This window comes from Aethalodelphis obliquidens, unplaced genomic scaffold, assembly GCF_003676395.1.
Source record: "Aethalodelphis obliquidens isolate GAN/ISIS:26980383/991018 unplaced genomic scaffold, ASM367639v1 scaffold8, whole genome shotgun sequence".
Taxonomy (NCBI): Eukaryota; Metazoa; Chordata; class Mammalia; order Artiodactyla; family Delphinidae; genus Aethalodelphis; species Aethalodelphis obliquidens.
Window position 1 is genome coordinate 38,944,815 of NW_020837952.1, and position 21,399 is coordinate 38,966,213.

General features: G+C 44.8%; 1 protein-coding gene across 4 annotated transcripts in view; it reads right to left on the reverse strand.

The window, feature by feature from the left end:
* The window catches only part of TMCC3 (transmembrane and coiled-coil domain family 3), a 119,131-nt gene that overhangs the window by 46,558 nt on the left and 51,174 nt on the right, over nucleotides 1–21,399 (reverse strand). For 2 of the 4 annotated variants that reach the window (XM_027107205.1, XM_027107206.1), the window contains exons 2-4: nucleotides 13,300–14,216; nucleotides 10,392–10,527; nucleotides 3,275–5,296 (exon numbers count right to left, since the gene is read on the reverse strand). In XM_027107205.1, coding sequence (XP_026963006.1) covers nucleotides 4,994–5,296; nucleotides 10,392–10,527; nucleotides 13,300–14,216 — 1,356 coding nt within the window. In that variant the 3' untranslated portion in view covers nucleotides 3,275–4,993. Of the gene's footprint in view, nucleotides 1–3,274; nucleotides 5,297–10,391; nucleotides 10,528–13,299; nucleotides 14,217–21,399 lie in introns of those variants that run through there. The other 2 variants (XR_003432951.1, XM_027107207.1) reach the window with 1 other exon arrangement.

The window sequence follows — 21,399 nt, forward strand, 5'->3', positions numbered from 1 at the left end:
CAAAGCAATCTACAGATTCAATGAAATCCCTATCAAACTACCAGTGGCATTCTTCACAGAATTAGAACAAATAATTTTACAATTCATATGGAAACACAAAAGACCCTGCATAGACAAAGCAATCTTGAGAAAGAAAAACGGAGTTGGAGGAATCAGGCTCCCCGACTTCAAACTATGCCACAAAGCCACAGTAATCAAGACAGTAATGGTACTGGCACAAAAACAGAAATATAGATCAATGGTACAGGACAGAATGCCCAGAGATAAACCCACACATATATGGGCACCTCATTTACGACAAAGGAGGCAAGAAAATACAATGGAGAGAAGACAGCTTCTTCAATACGTGGGGCTGGGAAAACTGGACAGCTACATGTAAAAGAATGAAATTAGAACACTCCCTGACACCATACACAAAAATAAACTCCAAATGGATTAAAGACTTAAATGTAACACCAGACATTATCAAACTCTTAGAGGAAAACATAGGAAAAACACTCTTTGACGTAAACCACAGCAAGATCTTTTTTGACCCACCTCCTAGAGTAATGAAAATAAAAACAAAAATAAACAAATGGGACTTAAAATCTTTTGCACAGCAAAGGAAACCATAAATAAGACAAAAAGACAACCCTCAGAATGGGAGAAAATATTTGCAAATGAAACAACAAAGGATTAATCTCCAGAATATACAAACAGCTCATGGAGCTCAATATCAAAAAAGCAAACAATCCAGTTAAAAAATGGGTGGAAGACCTAAATAGACTTTTCACCAAGGAAGACATATAGATGGTCAAGAGGCACATGAAAAGATGCTTAATTTAACATCACTAATTATTAGAGAAAGGCAAATCAAAACTACAATGCGGTATTACCTCACACCAGTCAGAATGGCCATTATCAAAAAATCTAGAAACAATAAATGCTGGAAAGAGTGTGCTGAAAAGGGAACCCTCTTGCACAGTTGGTGGGAATGTAAATTGATACAGCCACTATGGAGAACAGTATGGAGATTCCTTAAAAAACTAAAAATAGAACTACCATATGACCCAGCAATTCCACTACTGGGCATATACCCTGAGAAAACCATAATTCAAAAAGAGGCATGTACCACTATGTTCATTGCAGCACTATTTACAATAGCCAGGACATGGAACCAACTTAAATGTCCATTGACAGATGAATGTATAAAGAAGATGTGGGGGCTTCCCTGGTGGCTCAGTGGTTGAGAGTCCGCCTGCCGATGCAGGGGAAAAGGGTTCGTGCCCCGGTCCGGGAGGATCCCACATGCCGCGGAGCGGCTGGGCCCGTGAGCCATGGCTGCTGAGCCTGCACATCTGGAGGCTGTGCTCCGCAACGGGAGAGGCCACAACAGTGAGAGGCCTGCGTACCGCAAAACAAAAAAAAAAGATGTGGTACATATATACAATGGAATATTACTCAGCCATAAAAAGAAACGAAATTGAGTTATTTGTAGTGAGGTGGATGGACCTAGAGTCTGTCATACAGAGTGAAGTCAGAAAAACAAATACAGTATGCTAACACATATATATGGAATCTAAAAAAAAAAAGAGAAATGGTACAGATGAACCTAGTTGCAGGGCAGGAATAAAGAGGTAGACATAGAGAATGGACTTGAGGACGTGGGGTGGGAGCGCGAAGCTGGGGCGAAGTGAGAGTAGCATTGACATATATACACTACTGAATGTAAAATAGTTGGCTGGTGGGAAGCAGCAGCATAGCACGGGGAGGTCGGCTCGGTGCTTTGCGATGACCTAGAGGGGTGGGATAGGGAGGGTGGGAGGGAGGCTCAAGAGGGAGGGGATATGGGGACATGTGTATGCATATGGCTGATTTGCTTTTTTGTACAACAGAAACTAACATGGTATTGTGAAGTAATACAGTACTGTGAAGCACTTATACTCCAATAAAGATCTATTAAAAAAAAGAATCAGCAATGGAATACTTTTATTTACTGCTACATTATGGGTTTAAATTTTTTTGGTTGGGGGGGAATGAATGGGGGGATGTTTTGTTCCGACTCAATCATACTCAAAGTATAAGCTGGAATAACCAATTCAAAACCCACAAGAGTATTCTTAGGTTTTTCTTTTGTCCTCAGCAAACTATCATTATCCTGGTGATCATGAAAATAACATGCACCAAACAATCCAGTGCTAGAACCCAATGTCCAGCATCTTCAACCACTCAGTTAAGTTCGCTGAGGGAGCCGGCGCTTACCCACCCCACCGCTGGCTTTCATCTCTAGGTACGCACATGATGCTGACTGCCAACGAAAGGTGGGGAAGAGGATTCGTTAAATGTATATTGAATATCCAACTCCAGGGTATGTCATAGCTAGAGCACTATTTTCATTGTATATTTATAACATTTTATTTAATCTCCTTGGAGTGAAAAGCAGCAACAGTGGGAAAGTTTATTCTTTAAGAAGAAAATAATAAACTGCGGAGAGTGAAAGCCTCCTTGGAGGATATCATCTTATTAAAAAGCTTCATGAACTTTCAATGAGACTCTAAAATAAATACACTGTGTAGGTTGAGCATCTCCAAGTGAAAACAAGGTTTCTGAAATCTAATGAGAGTCACCAGAAACATGAATTCTTTAAAAAACAAAAAGAATTCATGATCAGGTGGGATGATTTAGATCCTACAGTATTTCCGAAGAGAGTCAGTTTCAAGCAGCTTCTATTAACAGCTCCAGCCTGGAGGGGGTGAATTGTGTTGCTTTCTTCTCCACCTTTCTCCCCGGGGAGGAGACACACTGATCACAGGTCTGGCTGAGCGACGGAGCAGAGTGTTGGGGCGTGAGAAGGAGGCCCATGCCTACCTGGAGGGAAGGGCCAGGGATCTCACTCTTTCTCTCTAAACCACCAGCGGCATCTACACCTACCCTACTGCCTGGCACCTCCAAAGTGCCTCAGAAATGTTCACAGAAATCAAGAGGAGCCCATCCAGGAGCCATCTTGATTCAAGGGCCTAAGTTACACCCGGCCCTCAGCCCACATGGAGACTGAAGCCCACAGACAACAGGGAATGCTGGTCATGAAAACGGAAAAGCAAAAAGCAGCACAACATTGCTCCTCTCTCCCTTCCCTGGATCTGCAACCTGTTTCTGTCCCCTGGACTGGATGGACCACAGTGTATTTACAGCCAACCTGGGAGACCAGGGGAGAGCCTGGCAGTGAAAGGGGACACAGCCATGAGATGGGGTGGGACTCCCTCTTCCCTGAATGCAAGATACTTTAAGCCAAAGATTTTGTGAAATGACGTTTATTGTTTTAAAAAGCTCAAGTCTGGAATTAGATAGTAATGATAGTTGCCTAAGTGTGAATTGACTAAAACCACTGAATTGTAAACTTAAAAAAAAGCAAGCTTAAGTTGTATGAGACTCACCCACACTGGACTTGTACCAAACGCCTGACTATTCCGTTCCCTCAAACCATGGCTTATGTCACATTTTTTCCAGGAGATTTCCCTAAGAGCAGCTATTTGCAAATTATTACACTTAAAATTTAAATCCAGGCGATTTGATGTTTTCTGGAAGAAAATGTACACTAACATGCTTCTTTATGCCTTCAGATAACAAAACAGCTGGTGTGAGAAGGGGCTGAACAACAGTTTCCATTAGATTCTCATAGGACTTCCTTTTTGTTATATACGCAGAGAAACAGATCTAAAGGAAAATATTATCTGGGCTCAACGTAGTGAATGGCATCCCCCAAACAGACCAAAGACGTTGACTTTCCATGGAGTGAAAGTGCGGCCACTCCACGTATTACCTCAGAACTTATCCTAAGAGAGAGATGGCAACCTTGGCTCAGACACTGGATCTAATTTATTTTATTCCTGCTGGTCTTTCAAGGTCTGACGAGGACCCTCCCTCAATCTTCATCCAGGTGACCTGCACCCACTCATCTAGCTGCCACCCAGTTAGATCACGCGTCATATTTTCTTCCCCTTTTCCAGTGTACCTACCTCAGGGCACTTTAGCTTTATAAGCTATGATGCTGTTGTCCTTGAAGAGAAACAGAAACACTGCAACGTGAGCATCCTTCTTCATTTACTGAGTAAGCTTTGCTATCCCTCACAGACTGAATAAAGTGAATCACATCGCAGAGGGGCGCATCACAGTGAAGATGTGCCCAAACGCAAACCTCCAGTGTAGTGCTTATCAGACACCAACTTCATGTTAAAGATGCTTTGGAAGCATCTCTACATGCCTTGAAGGTGGTGCATAAGACAACCAGTGAATGTGAAATCAGGAGTGCGGCCCCCTGGGTATAAGAAAGTAAGGCCCATCCATAAATATTCATGTCTTACCATTTAAAGAGAAACCGAACACTTAAGTTAGACTTTTGATGGATCAACAGGTGTGTTATAAGATTTCCATGTGATAGAGAGTCACGAACAGTTGACCACTGTGGACACTGGGCACACATGGGACCTATGGTCATCAGTGAACAGTGGGGCGGATTACACGGGATTTACTGTGCTTCCACGGGCCACACGTGCTCACATGGGCAACGCCTATGCTTCTTCACCTCCCCAAGTCATGCCACACCCTCACTGCTTATAGGACGCGGGGAAAACACAACCGCCAGCAAGAGTGCAGCTCAATTTTGACAGAGACTTAAGAGAGAGAGATTTAAAATCCCTTCTGGGTCACTAATCACACCAAGTGCTCAGCAACCAGAGGCTGACCATGCTGGACTAGGCAGGTGGGCAGGAAGCCTGGTCTGATTAAGGCAGTGAGCAACGTGGTGAGAGCATGGAAACAGATTCACGGTAACCACGTACAGGGACCCAGCTGGCAAGTGCTACCGAGAGAAGAGAACTGCAGTTATTTACAACGCGCAGCCGTGGCCCTTGTAATCTTCCGTCGGCACAAACGTTCATTTTAAAATCTGGTGGTATGCAGAGAATTTTCTCCAAAATAAAAACTTGAAAGAACATGAGGACAGGAACCAGCGGCTTCATCTTGGTATTATTATCCTTTCTATGGCACAGAGAATATGGTCCCAGTTTTTACAGAATATTGCCAGGAGAGTCACAGCGAAGAAGGTGCCGAGAATGTGGAAGCGGCTCTTCATCATGGGCGAGATGAACTTGGCGATGGTGGACACACACACCAGGATGACAGTCATGAAGGCCAGGACCACATTGATGCATTTCCCCAGGAGGACCTTGGCGTTCACGGTGTCTGTCTGCAGGGCTTGCTGCTCCTGCTGGTGGAGCTCCAACTTAGAAATGCGAGTCTGGCAGGACTCCAAGGCTTCCTGTGGGCGAGAGGGAGAGCGAGGATCAAATGTGGTTGAGATCACCAGCAACACGTGAGCGTGAGCTGGGACGTGCGCGAGGGCCACCCAGCTCAGGATGCTGCTGCCTGTGCAGCTTCGAACTGACGATGATAACGATGACGACGGTGATGACAGACAGAGAAGTAAGACAAGAATCCCAAGGCTCACTTTATCCTGTCCTTCACAGACAGAACGCGCATGTATCTACAGCCATGAAATGCCATGAATGAGGAATTACGGTTAGGTATTTTTGACTCCACCTACATTTAAAATAAAGTGCATAAAATACTGGCATCTGGTGGAACCATCAGGGACAAACCAGAAGAGGGGTGGGATTCCGTTTTGTGACAGGTGACTAACTCCAGTCACGGGGCAGGTGACATCTCCAACTGCTAGTCCTTTTGTTGTTTTCTTTTTGGCTGTGCCACACGGCATGTGGGATCTTAGTTCCCTGACCAGGGATCGAACCGGGGCTCCCTGCAGTGGAAGCACAGAGTCCTAACCACTGGACTGCCAGGGAAGTCCCACCAACTGCTAGTCCTTATTCCACTGCTCAGTCCATGTGCACCTGTTACAGACCAGTGGAGGACGGAGGAAGGGATGGGGCCCGGCTGACTGTGGGGCTCTCATGGCTGCTCTTCAAACGCTCTGTTACCAGGGCACTATCTGAAGCTACAGCTTCTCCCCAGATCTCATTCTTGCCAAGGCTTTGATTACTAGACACGGACGACTCCAAGTATCTCCAGCCCAGCTGTCTCTCTTGAGATTGACTCATGTGTCTACATGCGTCCTGGACATCTCCACTTTGAGCTTCTTAAAAGCACTTCAAACGCACCATGGCCAGTTCTGGCTTCATATCTGCACCTTCCCTGTTCCTGCCATCAACCGTGTCCCTTCCAATTCCTCTTCTCAGAAAACAGCATCAAGTTGTCATGTGAGAAACGTAAGAGGCATGCCTCGACACCCCTCTCATCTAATCCAGCACCCGGCCCCTCCGATGCAACATCTGGTATTTAGCTTAACTGGTCCATTTCTCTCTCCTCCCACAGTAACCCCTCACCTCAGTCATCAGGGTCTCCACCTGCAGTAACTTTCCACTCATTTCTCTTCACACCCTCTTGGTCTTCAACCTCATGAATCCACTTTCCACACAGCAGCCCAAGGGATCTTTGAAGGACGCATATCTGATGTCACTCCTTCTTGTAGAAACTTTTAAATCTTTAACGTGGTCCAGGCCCAGCCACTGTCTCCTGCCTTGCTTACCTGGTAAGCCTCCTCCCCCCTCACTGTGTTCTGGCCATACCGGATTTTTGAAGTTCTGAAAAGGACCATGTTCAGGGCCTTTGCACACGCAGTGTGCTGTGGCCGAAAGGTTTGCCTCCCCACACACCATTCCCCTCTATCTTTCAGGTCCCACATTGATGGTCACATCCTGAGGGACACCTTCCTGGACCCACCAGACTATGTCAAGTCTCCCTCTGGCCCTTGTCCCTAACCAAGGGACCACACCTGCACCGCGCCGTTATCCGCAGCAGGAGGTACGTGCTGGCTGAATGCTCCAGACTGGATGCCAGTAATGGGATATGAGGCTTGAGAGAGAAAAACCTTACACCTCTCGGGAGAAAAGGATTGAAGTAGAGGTGGTACAAGGAGCTCCTTTTAGTTCACGAGCCTGTTTTCCAACTCATTTACCAATATGTGTTTGCTCAGTTAAAATTCAGTCATGTTTTCAGGTTTTAAACAGGCATAATGGCTCCAAAACTTATTTACTTTCCTTCTGCTGAACATACTCTATGGGCCAAGGGTTCTCTGTTACTATAGGAACTTCCATTACACAGGCTACCAACAAAAAAGGTACAACTTCTTCAGATCTCACATTCTAAAAAGTTCCGGCTTTCTACAATGACAGGCGAGTGCCCCCAATATCATGCATTCTTTTCAAACACTTAGGCCCATGGTGTCCTCTCTTTTAGGCATGGCATGGAAAAGGTGATAGGACAGGATAAAAGATCAACATTTTAGGCAAATTCATTCATCTGTGATTGGGTTGATGAATTACATATACAAATAGACTAATCCTAGAACTGCCTTAGAACTTCTGTCAAATTTTTTACCAAAAGGAAAATCCAAGAAAATTAAGCAGTGAATTCGTAAGGAATTTTGGTCACAGCACCCACTAAGAGATATACAGCCCCACAATCTTTAGTACTTCCTCGGGCCCAGTATTTAACTTATTGGGGATAAGGACAGAGGACAGGATTGTCTTTAAACTCTTCTAATTGAGAATTCAGGGTTAAAAAACTCATTTGCGTTTTAAAACAACAACAAAACCCTTGCATCCCTATAGGCAACAGTCACCCTCACCTATACGACTCCATCATCTTGTATAACCCTGCCTATAAGAACAAAAGAAACAAGAAATAAAGAGGAAGCTGAGCAGGTCCAACTGCCAAAAGCCTCAAGAAATATGGCTACTCATACATAATAAATACAAAAATTGGCCAATATTTATTTTTATCCGCTTATTACGTGTCAGGTAAAGATTTAAGTACTTACATGTCTTATCCCATTTAATCCTCCTGACAGCCTTTTGAGGTAGAGCTCATTAATATTTCCATTATATAGATGAGGAAACTGAGGCACAGCGTTGATGTGTGCAGGTTTACGGTAAGAGGCAGAGCCAGGATTCTAACTATCCTAACAAGAAAGACCCTCCAGTCACTCACACAGGCATCCTCTTTGCACTTCTGAGCTACAAGGTGAAACTAGAAAATGCTGAGATGAACTCTTCTAAATTTTTAAGCTCTCTTTGTGAAGTCCCTCCCTTTATCCTACCCCTCCATCTCTAAAGTATGTTTCTTTAAAAAAAGGAATAATAATATAAACCCAAACCATCCCCTAAATAAGAAAACCATGTATTTAGACATCAGCTAGTGGCATCCCAGACATATTCTAAAACAGAATGCTCTAATAAAACAGACTGCACTGCTCACCTGGCAACACTTCACATTTAAATGGCTTCCCATTTTTTAAACCAGTCAGCAGTGAAGTTGAGTCTCCTAGCCCAGAGCAGTGGCAGAAATCCCCCAAGTGTCTTCTGCACCAGGGTCCTCAGAGGCAAACAAGTCTGATCTGTGGCTCCCAGAAGTGTCCAAGTAGACGTCTGGGATTAGCACAGGCTCAGCCCCAGACACAGTGTGGAACAAAACGTGGGTGGCTAAAAGTCGGCTTACACATTGTGGGAGAAATCTCTCCTTCTGTTTCAGCCCCTTGTAAAGTGGGGCTGGAGAAAGTAAGCACTGCCTACGAAGAAAATGTGTAAAACTGAAGCTGAGCATGACTGCGAGAGTATACTTTTTTGTTTTTTTCTTTAAAGAGGTGATCAATGGGCATGTAAATCACTGCAGCCATTATGGAAAACACTATAGAGGTTCCTCCAAAAATTAAAAATAGAACTACAATATGACACAGCAATCCCACTTCTCTGTATATACCTGAAGGAAATTAAATCAGTACCTAGAAGAGAAATCCACACCCTCATATTTATTGCAGCATTATTGACAATAGCCAAGACATGGAAACAACCCAAGTGTCCACTGATGGACGAATAAAGAAAATGAGGTACACATACACACACACACAGACACACACAGGCACACTATGCAGCCGTGAGAAGGAAAGAAATAGTTCCATGTGCAGCAACATGGACGGACCTAAAGGGTATTTTGCTAAGTGAAATGGGTCAGACAGAGACAAACAACTACTGTATGATCTCACTTATCTGGCAGAATCTAAAAGGGGAAGGGAGGTAAAATGGATGAAAGGGGTCAAAAGGCACAAACTTCCAGTGATAATGTGAATAAGTCCTGGGGAATGTACTGTACAGCTTGGTCACTATAGTTAACAACACTGTATTGTATATTTGAAACTTGCTAAGGGAGTAAGCCTTAAAAGTTCTCACCATAAGAGAACAAATTTGTAACTACGTGAGGTGATGAATGTTAACTAAACTTACTGTGGTGATAATTTTGCAATATGTACACATACCAAATATTATATTGTACACCTTAAACTAATACCATTACATATGTCAATGATATCAGAATAAAAACTGGGGGGAAAAGAGACCCTCTAGTACCCCTAAAAAAAGGAGCTCAAGAAGCCTAGGGTTGCTTCACTACAGCGTTAGTATCACATTAATACTGGAGCATGCCTTTGTTTATACTGATCCAGTTACCCCTTCCCTCCATCCATCAGGATCCCACCCACCTTCAAGTCCCACCTCCTCCAAGACATTTATTCACATTCATTACTCAAGGATTATCTGCAAGACCTTGGTCAAGTCACTTAACCTCTCTGTGCCTTGGTCTCTACATCTGAGAAATTAAGAGAATAACAAAAACTACCTCAAAGGGCTGTTGTGAGGAACAGATGGGGAAATTAGACATGTAAAGTGCTTTGATAGTGCTTGGAACACGGTATGCACTCAACTGCTTGAAATTCCCACAAATATGAAAGCTATTATTTTCGAGATGAGCAAATAGACTTAAGGCTTGCTCAGGACCATGAAGCTGGTAAATGGCTGGGACTGAAGTCCAGTGTCTGACCACTAAGTGGACCCCTGCCCCACTTGTCCATAGCTTGCTGGGCACTGCACGCCTAAATTTCTGAGGCTTTCAGAGTCTGCGTCACGTGATTTGGCCCTTGTTCACATTGTCTTGAGCCAAGTGGCAGTTGTGTTACTTCTGACCCTCCACCTAGGCGAGCATGCCGAAGGCAAGATTTATCCAATGTTTTAAAATTTGTAAAAACTGTGGTGATGGTGGGGAGAGTAGAGTATCGGTGATAGGCTTGGGGTAGATAATAAATATTTGCTAACTAATTTAGGCAGAAAGTAAACAGAACATAGCTTAATGTCTATAACATGAGCTAATGGGGTTAATATGGTGAAGAATAAATGTTTGCTCCACATGCCAGAAATCCCTTCAGGCTTGGGGGTAATGCACTTAGTTTGTTAAATGAATGAAAGGCTGGGAAGAGCCCACGTGAGCTCTAGTGGGGAGAGGAAAGGCACCTGGATGTCCCGTGACCGCTCGTGGGCCTGGTAGGCCACCTTCTCCTCGATGCTGGCCAGCTCCTGCTTCAGGTTGGACGTCTCGTGCTGATGCAGGTCCGTGAGGTCATGCAGCTGGTCTTCCAGTCGCTCGTACCTTTCCAAAGAGAGGAGGTGATTCTGAACGTGACATTTCAAAGGTGTTCTGACAGCACTTAGAAAACGGCATCCTTTGTGTCTCACTGTCACCAGTGCCCCTTGGCTTGCTCTCATCCCCAGGCAGACTGTGCTTCCAAAAAAGTAAGTCAAGCTGTGGGGAACATGCTTTTGGAAAACACTGAACTCTAGCTCCAGAAAGGACTGGTCTCTGCAGTCTTAACTCTGTCCGCACCGCTGAGGGTTCATGCAAACCAAACCTGGCTTTTCCACCCACATCAGACCAACACCTGGCTGTGGGGACAACAGGACAGGCCTTATCACTGGCACATTCACCAGGGCTGGTCAGGAGACAGGGCTGTCAATCCTCCTGCTAAAGGCGAGGACCCACTGGCATCCTGGTGCTCTTCCCTCTTCTGACCCCACAGTGCCTAATGGTTCACGGCCACAGCTCTCATGCGCCAGAGAGGCTGTAAGGAAATGACCAATTTCTACACTGGAGCCAATTCCACTTATTTCCCAGTGCACACAGTGATTCTGAATACATGTGTCAGCGCTTAGGACTTAAGTGTCAATTAAAAAATCATGCTTCTTGCAAATTAAAGATGGCTTATCAGGTGGCACTTCCGAAAGTCCAAATCTAAAGTAACAGAACCACAAAGATTCCCATTCCCACCCCCAATCCCCTCAGAGAAGGGGAATTTTGTATTGTATTTGAAACCCTGTAATATTTATTTGGAAACAGGAAGCACTATTTGGGGAAGGTGCATTAGCCTGGATGACTTCGATCAACGCCAGTTTTAGACGCTTAGTCACCTCATAGAATCATTTTAAAAAACACTTTGATATAGATTTAATGATTTTTCTCAGGTAGGATTTCACAGGTGCCCAATGTTGGTGTTTTGTAAGCAAGCCTTTAAAAAATCTCTTGACAGATGAATGGATAAAGAAGACAGGGTACATATATACAAAGGAATATTACTCAGCCATAAAAAAAGTATGAAATAATGACATTTGCAGCAACATGGATGGACCTAGAGATTATCATGCTAAGTGAAGTAATAAGTCAGACTGAGAAAGACAAACATCATATGCTATCACTTATATGTGGACTCTAAAAAAAAATGATACAAATGAACTTACTTATAAAACAGAAACAGACTCACAGACTTAGAAAACAAACTGATGATTTCCAAAGGGGAAAGGTGGCAGGGAGGGATGAATTAGGAGTTTGGGATTAATGTCTACACACTACTATACATAAAATAGATAATCAACAAGGACCTACTATATGGCACAGGGAACTCTACTCAATACTCTTAATAACCTATATGGGAAAAGAAGCTGAAAAAGAATAGATATATGTATAACTGAATCACTTTGCTGTATACCTGAAACTAACACAACATTATTAGTCATCTATACTCCAATGTAAAATAAAAACTAAAAAAAAAAAAAAAAATCTCTTAAAGGAAGTAATACAGTGAGTGACCAAATCATGGAGATCACAAACATGTTATATAACAAATGAGAGCCAAAGCTGTCCTAACGGATGCTTGTGACTTGAAATAAAGGGATCCAAAGGGTGCTGTATCCCAAACTATCTGAATGGAATTAAAGTCAATATTATCTGGAAAAACTGTGACGCAGAAACACTTCTTATGTGACAAAGAATCCAAAGTCAAAGATGTAGGTGGAAAGTTTTTAAAAAATCATTTCATAAAATATGACAGCCGAAAAAAGCCACATCTCTAAATTAACACATATATAAAATCATATATCACATAAAAAACGTGTAAAGTAAATTTAAATTTTAACTCTTACCATATGTAATAGGCATTCACTTTTTTTTTTTTGCAGTATGCGGGCCTCTCACTGTTGTGGCCTCTCCCGTTGCGGAGCACAGGCTCCAGACACGCAGGCTCAGCGGCCATGGCTCACGGGCCCAGCCACTCCGTGGCATGTGGGATCTTCCCAGACTGGGGCACGAACCCGTGTCCCCTGCATCGGCAGGCGGACTCTCAACCACTGCGCCACCAGGGAAGCCCTAGGCATTCACTTTTTAATCTACATTTTTAGAAGTTAACATTTATTTGACAAAAAAACTTGGGGGTGCATATTTTTATTGGGAAAATGGTGGAAAATCACCTCATACTTGGGCATACACACTAGTTAAGCTAGAGGCACCTAAAAGCCAGCCTACACAACACCGGACTTTAAAAATTAGCTAATATAATCCACAAGATTTGAATTTATTATTGATTATACTTATAATCTTAAGATTCCTTTTGAAAGCTCTTCATTTAGGGCGAAAGTTTACTGAGCAAAATACAATATCATAAAAAAATACACTATATAAAGACTTCAAGATTTATGTACCAAATAAAAGCTACCTAGCTGGACAATGAATTCGTTTTTTACTTGACAGTTATTATGGAGGGAAATCAAATACAGATCTACGAATTGGTGTACCGAGACCTCATAACAGCAGCCTACTGCGTCAGGAGCTCAATATGCACGAGTCATCGACTATATAGTGATATTTTAACAGACCCACATGTATAAGGTCTTTCTCTAAGCTGTCAGGCTTCAAGTCACAAATTACAAAACTAAGAATCACAAGGTATGGCAAGAACTACCGATTCCTAAATGCCTTTTGACCTATATCCATATTTACAGAAAATACAACCACTAGCATATCACCTTCGAGCAATCTCTCCGCAGGTAGTAACTCGTACTCCTGAAAGAATGTGAAGAGAAGAGCATGAAATACCTGTATGTCTCCTCTTGCAGGGTCTGAGAGATGAAGCCATACTCCCTCTTGAACTGCGCCTTCAGTGCCTCGATGTCCTCGGCCAGCTGCGCCTGGGTGTCCTTGATCTCCCTGAGCTCCTCCAGGATGGCCGTGAGCTTGCCCTGGCTGTCCAGTGCGCCAGTGCCCCCGGCCCCAAACGACTGGTTCCCGTTGCTATCGGCGGAGCCTGACGTGCCACTCGAGCACTCGTCGTCGCTGCCGTACTTGGGCTTGTTCACGATGGTGGCGCTGCCCCCGTAGGCCCTGGCGCTGGTCTCGGGCCGGAACTCCTCCAAGGAGTTTCTTAGGTGAGCGATATTGTCGGCACTGCCAAACTTATTCCGGATCAAGTTGGCGAACTCTCTGGGCTTGCTGAAGACGAACACGGGTGGGGTGAGGGACACCCCCGGCAGGCCCGATTTACTGCTCTCCAGGCTGTGGGGAGCGGTGCGAGCCTTGGCCTGGGCATCCTTCAGAGGGGACTGGATGTCCTTCAGGTTGTCCTTGGCAATGTCCTTTGAGCTCCTGGGGGCCCCATTCTGCTCGAGCTCCCGGAGCTTTCTGTGATACTGCTCTAACTTCTTCTGCAGCTGGGCAATGGATTGAGCCGACTTCTGATTCTTCTTCTCAAAGACCTGCTTGATGCGGCCAGCCTGCTGCTTGTCTGCGCTGCTGACTAGTTCCAGATACTCTGCGACATTCCCATCGCGGGACGTTTGCTCGATTCTTATCTGCTCTGTGACCTTTAGAATTTTCTGCTTCAGGCTGTCCGCGCTGAGTTTGACCTTGTGGAAGTCCAGGATGCCATCTGGTACATCAAAGTTGAGGTTGGTGTCCGACCCGCCTCGGCGGATGTTCAGGGGAAGGCTTAGGGTATTCATATCATGACGTTCTACCTGGAGGAGACAGGGAAGAAGCACTTTCAGACTAGAAGTCGAAGAGACAGTCGCTGTGATGGAATCTGTGCACACACAACAGACATACTTTACGCCCCAGATTTTCAAACTGCAAGTATTCGAAAGATAAAAACTCCCTACTATCCTCTCAAGTTGAATGCAGAACAACCCAACTCCTCCTGCACCCATATATACGAACGATGAGATTCACCTCTGCCAGGGTATCTGACTTTCTGCCTGATTAGATAGTAACTCTTGGTTGCCAGGATAGAAAATACATAATGAGATGAGGTTATCAAGTCTGTTCTGGTTTCCCAAAGTGCCCAGGTAACTGGGATGCCTGCCATGCCCCATTCACAGTGAACTTCACCATTATGGGAAATGAACCCAATTCGGTACTCAATCATTTAAAAGGAAAATGGAAAAAAAAAAAAAAGGAAGGGAGGGAGGGAGGGAGGGAAGGAAGGAAGGAAGGAAGGAAGCAAAGTCCCAGTAGGTACATTCGTCAACACAAGAAATTATTTTCTTAATGGAATGATTAAACAGATATGATGGAATAATATGGAGCAAGATTAATTTTAATAATTGAGTAATAAAACAACAGTATTCAGATATGGAAACAAATAACCCAAAACTCAACCAAAGTGATTAAAAACAACAATGGGGAGGGGGAAGGGGAAGCTGGGACGAAGTGAGAGAGTAGCACTGACATATATACACTACCAAATGTAAAACCGATAGCTAGTGGGAAGCAGCCGCATAGCACAGGGAAATCAGCTCGGTGCTTTGTGACCACGTAGAGGGGTGGGATAGGGAAGGTGGGAGGGAGATGAAAGAGGGAGGGGATATGGGGATATATGTATACGTATAGCTGATTCACTCTGTTGTACAGCAGAAACTAACACACCATGTAAAGCAACTATACTCCAATAAAGATGTTAAAAACAACAACAACAGTGACAATATTAAGACCATGTGAAATAGCTTTCTCACTCAAGGGCCACCTGGAAAAAAGGAATTGCAAAGCATCATTGAGCACCCTGGCAAAGGGGGTGGCTAGATTGTGCTCTAAAAGGGAAAGGCATGCACCCCAATGTTTACTGCAGCACTATTTACAATAGCCAGGGCATGGAAGCAACCTAAATGCCCATTGACAGACAAATGGATAAAGAAGTTTTGGTACATATATACAATGGAATATTACTCAGCCATAAAAAGGAACAAAATTGGGTCATTTGTTGAGGTGTGGATGGATCTAGAGACTGTCATACAGAGTGAAGTAAGTCAGAAAGAGAAAAACAAATACCGTATATTAACGCATGTATGTGGAACCTAGAAAAATGGTACAGATGAACTGGTTTGCAGGGCAGAAATTGAGACACAGATGCAGAGGACAAACGTATGGACACCAAGCGGGGAAAGCGGCGGGGGGTGGGGGTGGTGGTGTGATGAATTGGGCGACTGGGATTGATATGTATACACTGATGTGTATAAAATTAATGACTAATAAGAACCTGCTGTATAAAAAAATAAATAAAATTAAATTAAAAAATTAAAAAAAAACCATACTAGGAAACTTGGAAGGATTTCCATGAGGTACTGTTGAGTGAGGTATTGTTGCTGACAATAATGAATGAATGAATGAATGAATGGGAAAGGCAAATGTGGTCTGCGCGCCAGGCACTGAATGTCCACAGGGTTTGCCTTGCCTGAGCCTCACCACCATGGCAGGCAAAGAATGTGTTACATCCATATAACATGTAGAAACAGAGACTTAAAGAGCTAGGATTTGAATCCAAGTCACCCTAACGCTGGTCCTTTTTCCACCTCAGGACACTCTACTACTCTTGTCCCCAGAGGACTAAAAACAGGTCTTTATAGAGTCTGAACACAATCTCTAAACAAAAATACTTAAGATCTAAACTGAAGCATCTTATTTTTCAAGTTAACAACCCTTTGATTAGCAAAGTGCCTTGATATAGAGTCTTGACAGAAAAAATGGGAGACAGGACAATATTCAGCTCAAGTTAGCTTTTTTTTTTTTTTTTTTTTTGCGGTACGCGGACCTCTCACTGTTGTGGCCTCTCCCATTGCGGAGCACAGGCTCCGGACGCACAGGCTTAGCGGCCATGGCTCCCGGGCCCAGCTGCTCTGCGACATGTGGGATCTTCCCGGACCGGGGCACGAACCCGTGTCCCCTGCTTTGGCAGGTGGACTCTCAACCACTGCGCCACCAGGGAAGCCCTCTAGTTAGCTTTTTTTAAGGAGAGAAGAGGCTGACATAGTAAAAAATCGCTAAGATAATAACAGACCTCATACTGCCAAAGTGACTCAGGCTCAAATGTGGACCATTTCCAACAGTGAGCATTAACATTCTGCCACATGAAAAAGGCTACCCAGGGCTTTTTCCGAAAGGGGGGAGCCCAACGGTACAGTGGGACACAATCCCAGGTCGGTGGGTCAGGCCTCTTTCACAACTTACAAAAGTTTGTTAGCGTTATTTCTCGACCCCTCTCTTCCCACACACAGCTTTGTCATGAGAGACCCTGGTTGCTTTATCTGGCAGAAGAGCATCACATAGGAAAGGCTGGAAGGAAATAAATGCCACATCAGTGTAAGACTAGAAAAAGGGATAAAGGAATTGTGACTTCACCTGGTCAGGGGGAGGACGGGTGCAGAGACTAAAGAAGGCACATAATCATCACCTTCAGGTCCTGGAGAGATGACCGCAGGAAGTTCATGGAAGCCAAGCAGCTATGGCTCACCAGGGGACCCAAACAGGAATGGGCTCAAATTACAGTAACAAAGGATGCACTAAGCCCAGGAAATGTTTGTTTTGGGCAGACAGGGTAATTAACGGTAACGGTACAACCACAAGGCTGGAAATTCTATTTCACTGAAGATATCCAATCTGATTGTGCTACTCTACTTCACAGAAAATCTCTTTGGCTCCCTAGTGCCTCCCAAATTATGTAATACAACTTGGTCACTGTTCAGTCCACAGCTTACCTTTCAGGCCTCACCTTGCACCTGATGGATGCCAGTCATCTTAAGGGAGCCACGCAACCTAAAGTTCACATGCATGATATTCACAATGCCGGCCATCCATCCACTTGTTTATCAAACTCCAACATACTATCTATCTATCTATTTATTTATGGCTGCATCGGATCTTAGTTGCGGCACGTGGGCTTCTCCCTAGTTGTGGCATGCGGGCTTAGCTGCCCCAAGACATGTAGGATCTTAGCTCCCCGACCAGGCATCGAACCCACGTCCCCTGCATTGGAAGGTCCCAAAATCCAACATACTCTTCACAATCCATTTCAAGTGCTACTTTTTCCATGAATCTTTTCCTAGTCCCGCCAGAAAGCTGCCTGTCCTTTCTGTGATTCCCCCATGGTGCTCTTGTGGCACTTTATCCCTCCTTTTATCGCTCATCTGCTCCTTCAGGGGAGAGGTGGTACCACACCTGCACCCAGCTAGTAGAGCTAGCACTGCCCCTTATTCACAGGAAGCTGTCAATTAAATGTTTGCTGAACTAAAGCGACATCATTCTTTATTTCCAGGAGAATCTACACTGAAATCATTTAAGATACATTTGAGGAGAATAAAAAAATGACCATAGCAGTTCAGTCCACATAGACACGACCATTCCAGGTAAAGAAGTTTTCTTAATACCTAGGTAGTAAGTTAGTTCTACATCATTTCAACCCGATTCAACTAAACAATTTTTTTTAGTATCAATGAGCAACTTGATACACAAATAAAGACTTAAACTTTAGTTGAAGTTTCATTTACATGCAGAAAAGAGCACATCTAAAAAGAATAAAACTCAAATCTTCACAAACTGTGAAACTAGTGTAACCAGGACCCAGTTTAAAAAAAAAAGAACAGAAGCTCCCCTTGTGCTCCCTTCAGTCATAACAACATCACCCCCATCTCCAGAGGTAACCACGAACCTGACTTCTAACAGAATACACTAGTTTTTTTTTGGTTTTGTTTTTGTTTTTTTTGCGGTACGCGGGCCTCTCACCCTTGTGGCCTCTCCCGTTGTGGAGCACAGGCTCCGGACGCGCAGGCTCAGCGGCCATGGCTCACGGGCCCAGCCACTCCGCGGCATGTGGGATCTTCCACGACCGGGGCACGAACCCGTGTCCCCTGCATTGGCAAGCGGACTCTCAACCACTGTGCCGCCAGGGAAGCCCAGAATACACTAGTTTTGATTAATGTATCATGTGTTCCTCTTGTCTTTCTTTTGCTCCACATTGTAAGAGTCATAAGAAGGAGGGCTCCTGCCCTCCTGGAGCTCTGATAAGATCAGATCAGGTTGTTTTAAAAAAACCCACCTGCTTGATAGCCCCTATTAGGAAGTCCACCAAACCTCTGAAGATACAGAGGCTTTTAAATCTTACCTTACCAAACACAGCAAGAAGGCATCACCGCATCACCTGTTCCTCTTCCTTTAATTCTCAACCCCATGGCAGCTGGCCACCCAGCCCCAACATCTCAGGGCAAGGGCCCAGTTCTCTCACAGACGCTGGGCCAGGCCAGCCGTGTATGCAGGAATGTTTACTCACGGATGGCTGGCTGACTTCTGGCTTACTTTCAAGCTACAACAATGCCTGGCATGTCCCTGAGAGTCCAGGTGGAGGAAAGCAAGAGCGTTTAAAGCTCAATCAATCAATCTTACTGCTGGTTGGCAAATCTCAGAAATGTCTGATGAGGGTGGAAAGCTGGAACTATTGCTGGGCTGCACGCTTCAGCCTTTTGCAGCCCTAGCTCTGCAGGATAATTAAGATCCAGCTAACACGTATCACTAGCTGCCCATCCATTTCCCTGAACTCAAACTGGGATTTCAGGTATATGCTGGAAGAAAGCTGTGGGAGTCCTCCGTCCTCCATTTCATCTGGACTCGGCACGGAGGTCACCAGTACAACGCAGCTGCTTCAGGGCTGGGGCCCAGGGAGGAAGACAAAGGTCCACAGATGGCCCAGAGTCAATCAGCAGGTGGATCGTGGGACACGTGCTCCAGTTTTGGCACTAACATTTACCAGCTATATGTCCTCGGGTATATCTAATCACCTGTGTGGTCTTTGATTTCCTAATCTATAGAATGAAGAGACAGAACCAGACAACTCAGAGCTAACACTGCAAAATGCCATGAAGTGTACTCCAAGCTATCTTGACTGTGAGACAGTGCCACACACAGGACAGTCAAAACCCTGGGCTCAGGAGACAGACTGCTTTGGTTTCCATCTTGGCACCACTCTTATGACCTTGGAAAAATGACTTAGCCTCTCTGTGCTTCAGTTTCCTCTTCTGTAAAATGGAGATAATGATTCTTTGAAGAGTCGTGAGAAATAAATGAGATAATGCGCATGAAGTACTTAAAGACTTCCTGGCACAGAAAATGGTTTCAGTAGAGGTTTGCTATTGTTTATCATCTCGATCTCATTTTAAAAATGTACCTGTATGAAAAAACTAACAGAAAAACAAGCTCCAAATTGTTACCAATGGCTATCTTTGCACCGTGGGATTGTAAGGAGTCATTCTTTTTATTATGCTGTTGTATTTTCCAATTTTTAAAAAATAAGGAAGCTGGACTTCCCTGGCGGTCCAGTGGTTAAGACTCCGTGCTTCCACTGCAGGGGGAACGGGTTCCATCCCTGGTCGGGGAAGTAAGATGCTTTATAGCACAGCCAAAAAATTTTAAAAATAATAAAATAAAAAAACGAAGTTGAATTACCATTTTGGCAGAAAAGATGCTGTCTTTAAAAATGACTGCTAACCTCCTTCAGTTCTCTCCGAATTACCTATTATTACCTTACGTGAAAAGCAGACCACCAGCGTTCTAGTGAAAAGCCATTCCTAATGGAGTTTTCCTTCTGGCAGCAGAAACATTTCCACTGTCATCTCAGTGTTCTGGAACAAAGGCAAGGAAAAGCTTTAAGCCCTGGACAGATGTCAAAACCTGACACTGAATCATCTCTGCTCCAACCCAAGACTCCAGCACCATTACCCCCGGGAGCTCACCTTCCTCACTGGGATGCCAAGCACATCTCGGTCATTATCAGTGCTGCTCAGACACATGGTTCAAGCTTCCAGAGAGGGCTGCGCCCCATGAAGTGTGCCCCCTGAAGCTCCAGAGAGACATGAACAAAAAGGGCAGCACAGCCAAGCAGAGGCACACCATCCAAACCAGGAGAACTGGAAAGGGGAATGCAGGCTCCTGTGGACACCGGGAGGGCGTGGACTGCGGCAGGAGAGCCTGGGGCTCTGGGGTCACAGAGTGGCCAGAAGGTGCAGGGGCCGAGAGATCAGAACCAGGGGACAGATAACAACCAGCTGCTTAGTCCCGAGGCCAGATAACAACCACCTGCTTAGTCCCAAGGCCAGATATGGTAAACTTTTGCCTCAAGAAAAGCTGCTTGAGCTCGGTCATGTAAGGAAAGGGTCAGGTCCTTCAAACCGGTGGCCACTGCCCAGGCAACAGGTATTTCAGAGCACACACGAGAGCGGTGTTACAGACAGGCCCACAAAGGAGCTCCAGGTTCAGGACCCAAAGGCTTTTGCAGGTTTTTGTGGCCTAAGTGTCCGAGCCAACACAGCTGACGTTCTGTAGTCTTACTCATTTCAGCGGAAATCTACCTTTAGGTGTAGCATCAAGGCTGTTCCTCTGGTGTGCCAGTCAGAATGCGCAAGGCTTTGCTGGGGTAACCATCGACGTCAAAATCCCAGGGGCTTGAAAAAAGGGAAAGGCTTCTCTCTCGCTCATGCTAACAAGCCTGCTGCTGGTAGGCTGAGGGACCCAGGCTGTGATGGAGCCCCTACCATCAGGAACGCTGCTGGTGGCCACGGCAGGGGCAGGGAACTTGGCGAATCGTCCACTGGTTCCTAAAGATTGCCCCAGAAGGGACTCCTGGGCTTCCTGAACTCACTGCACTGGCCCTACCTAACTTCAATCCTACCACACGCCCGGGAGGAAAAAGTATCCTGTTAGTGACACGTGCTATATCCTATTGGCTAAAAAATCTGAGACAGGTTCTACTATTAGTACCATTTTACAAATGAGAAAACTAGATGCAGAGAAGCTAAGTAAATTGCCTAGTAAACATCAGAGATAGGACTGAAATCCAGGCCGTCTGTCTTCAGAGCATGCTTCCCTGACAATACTGACCGAGTA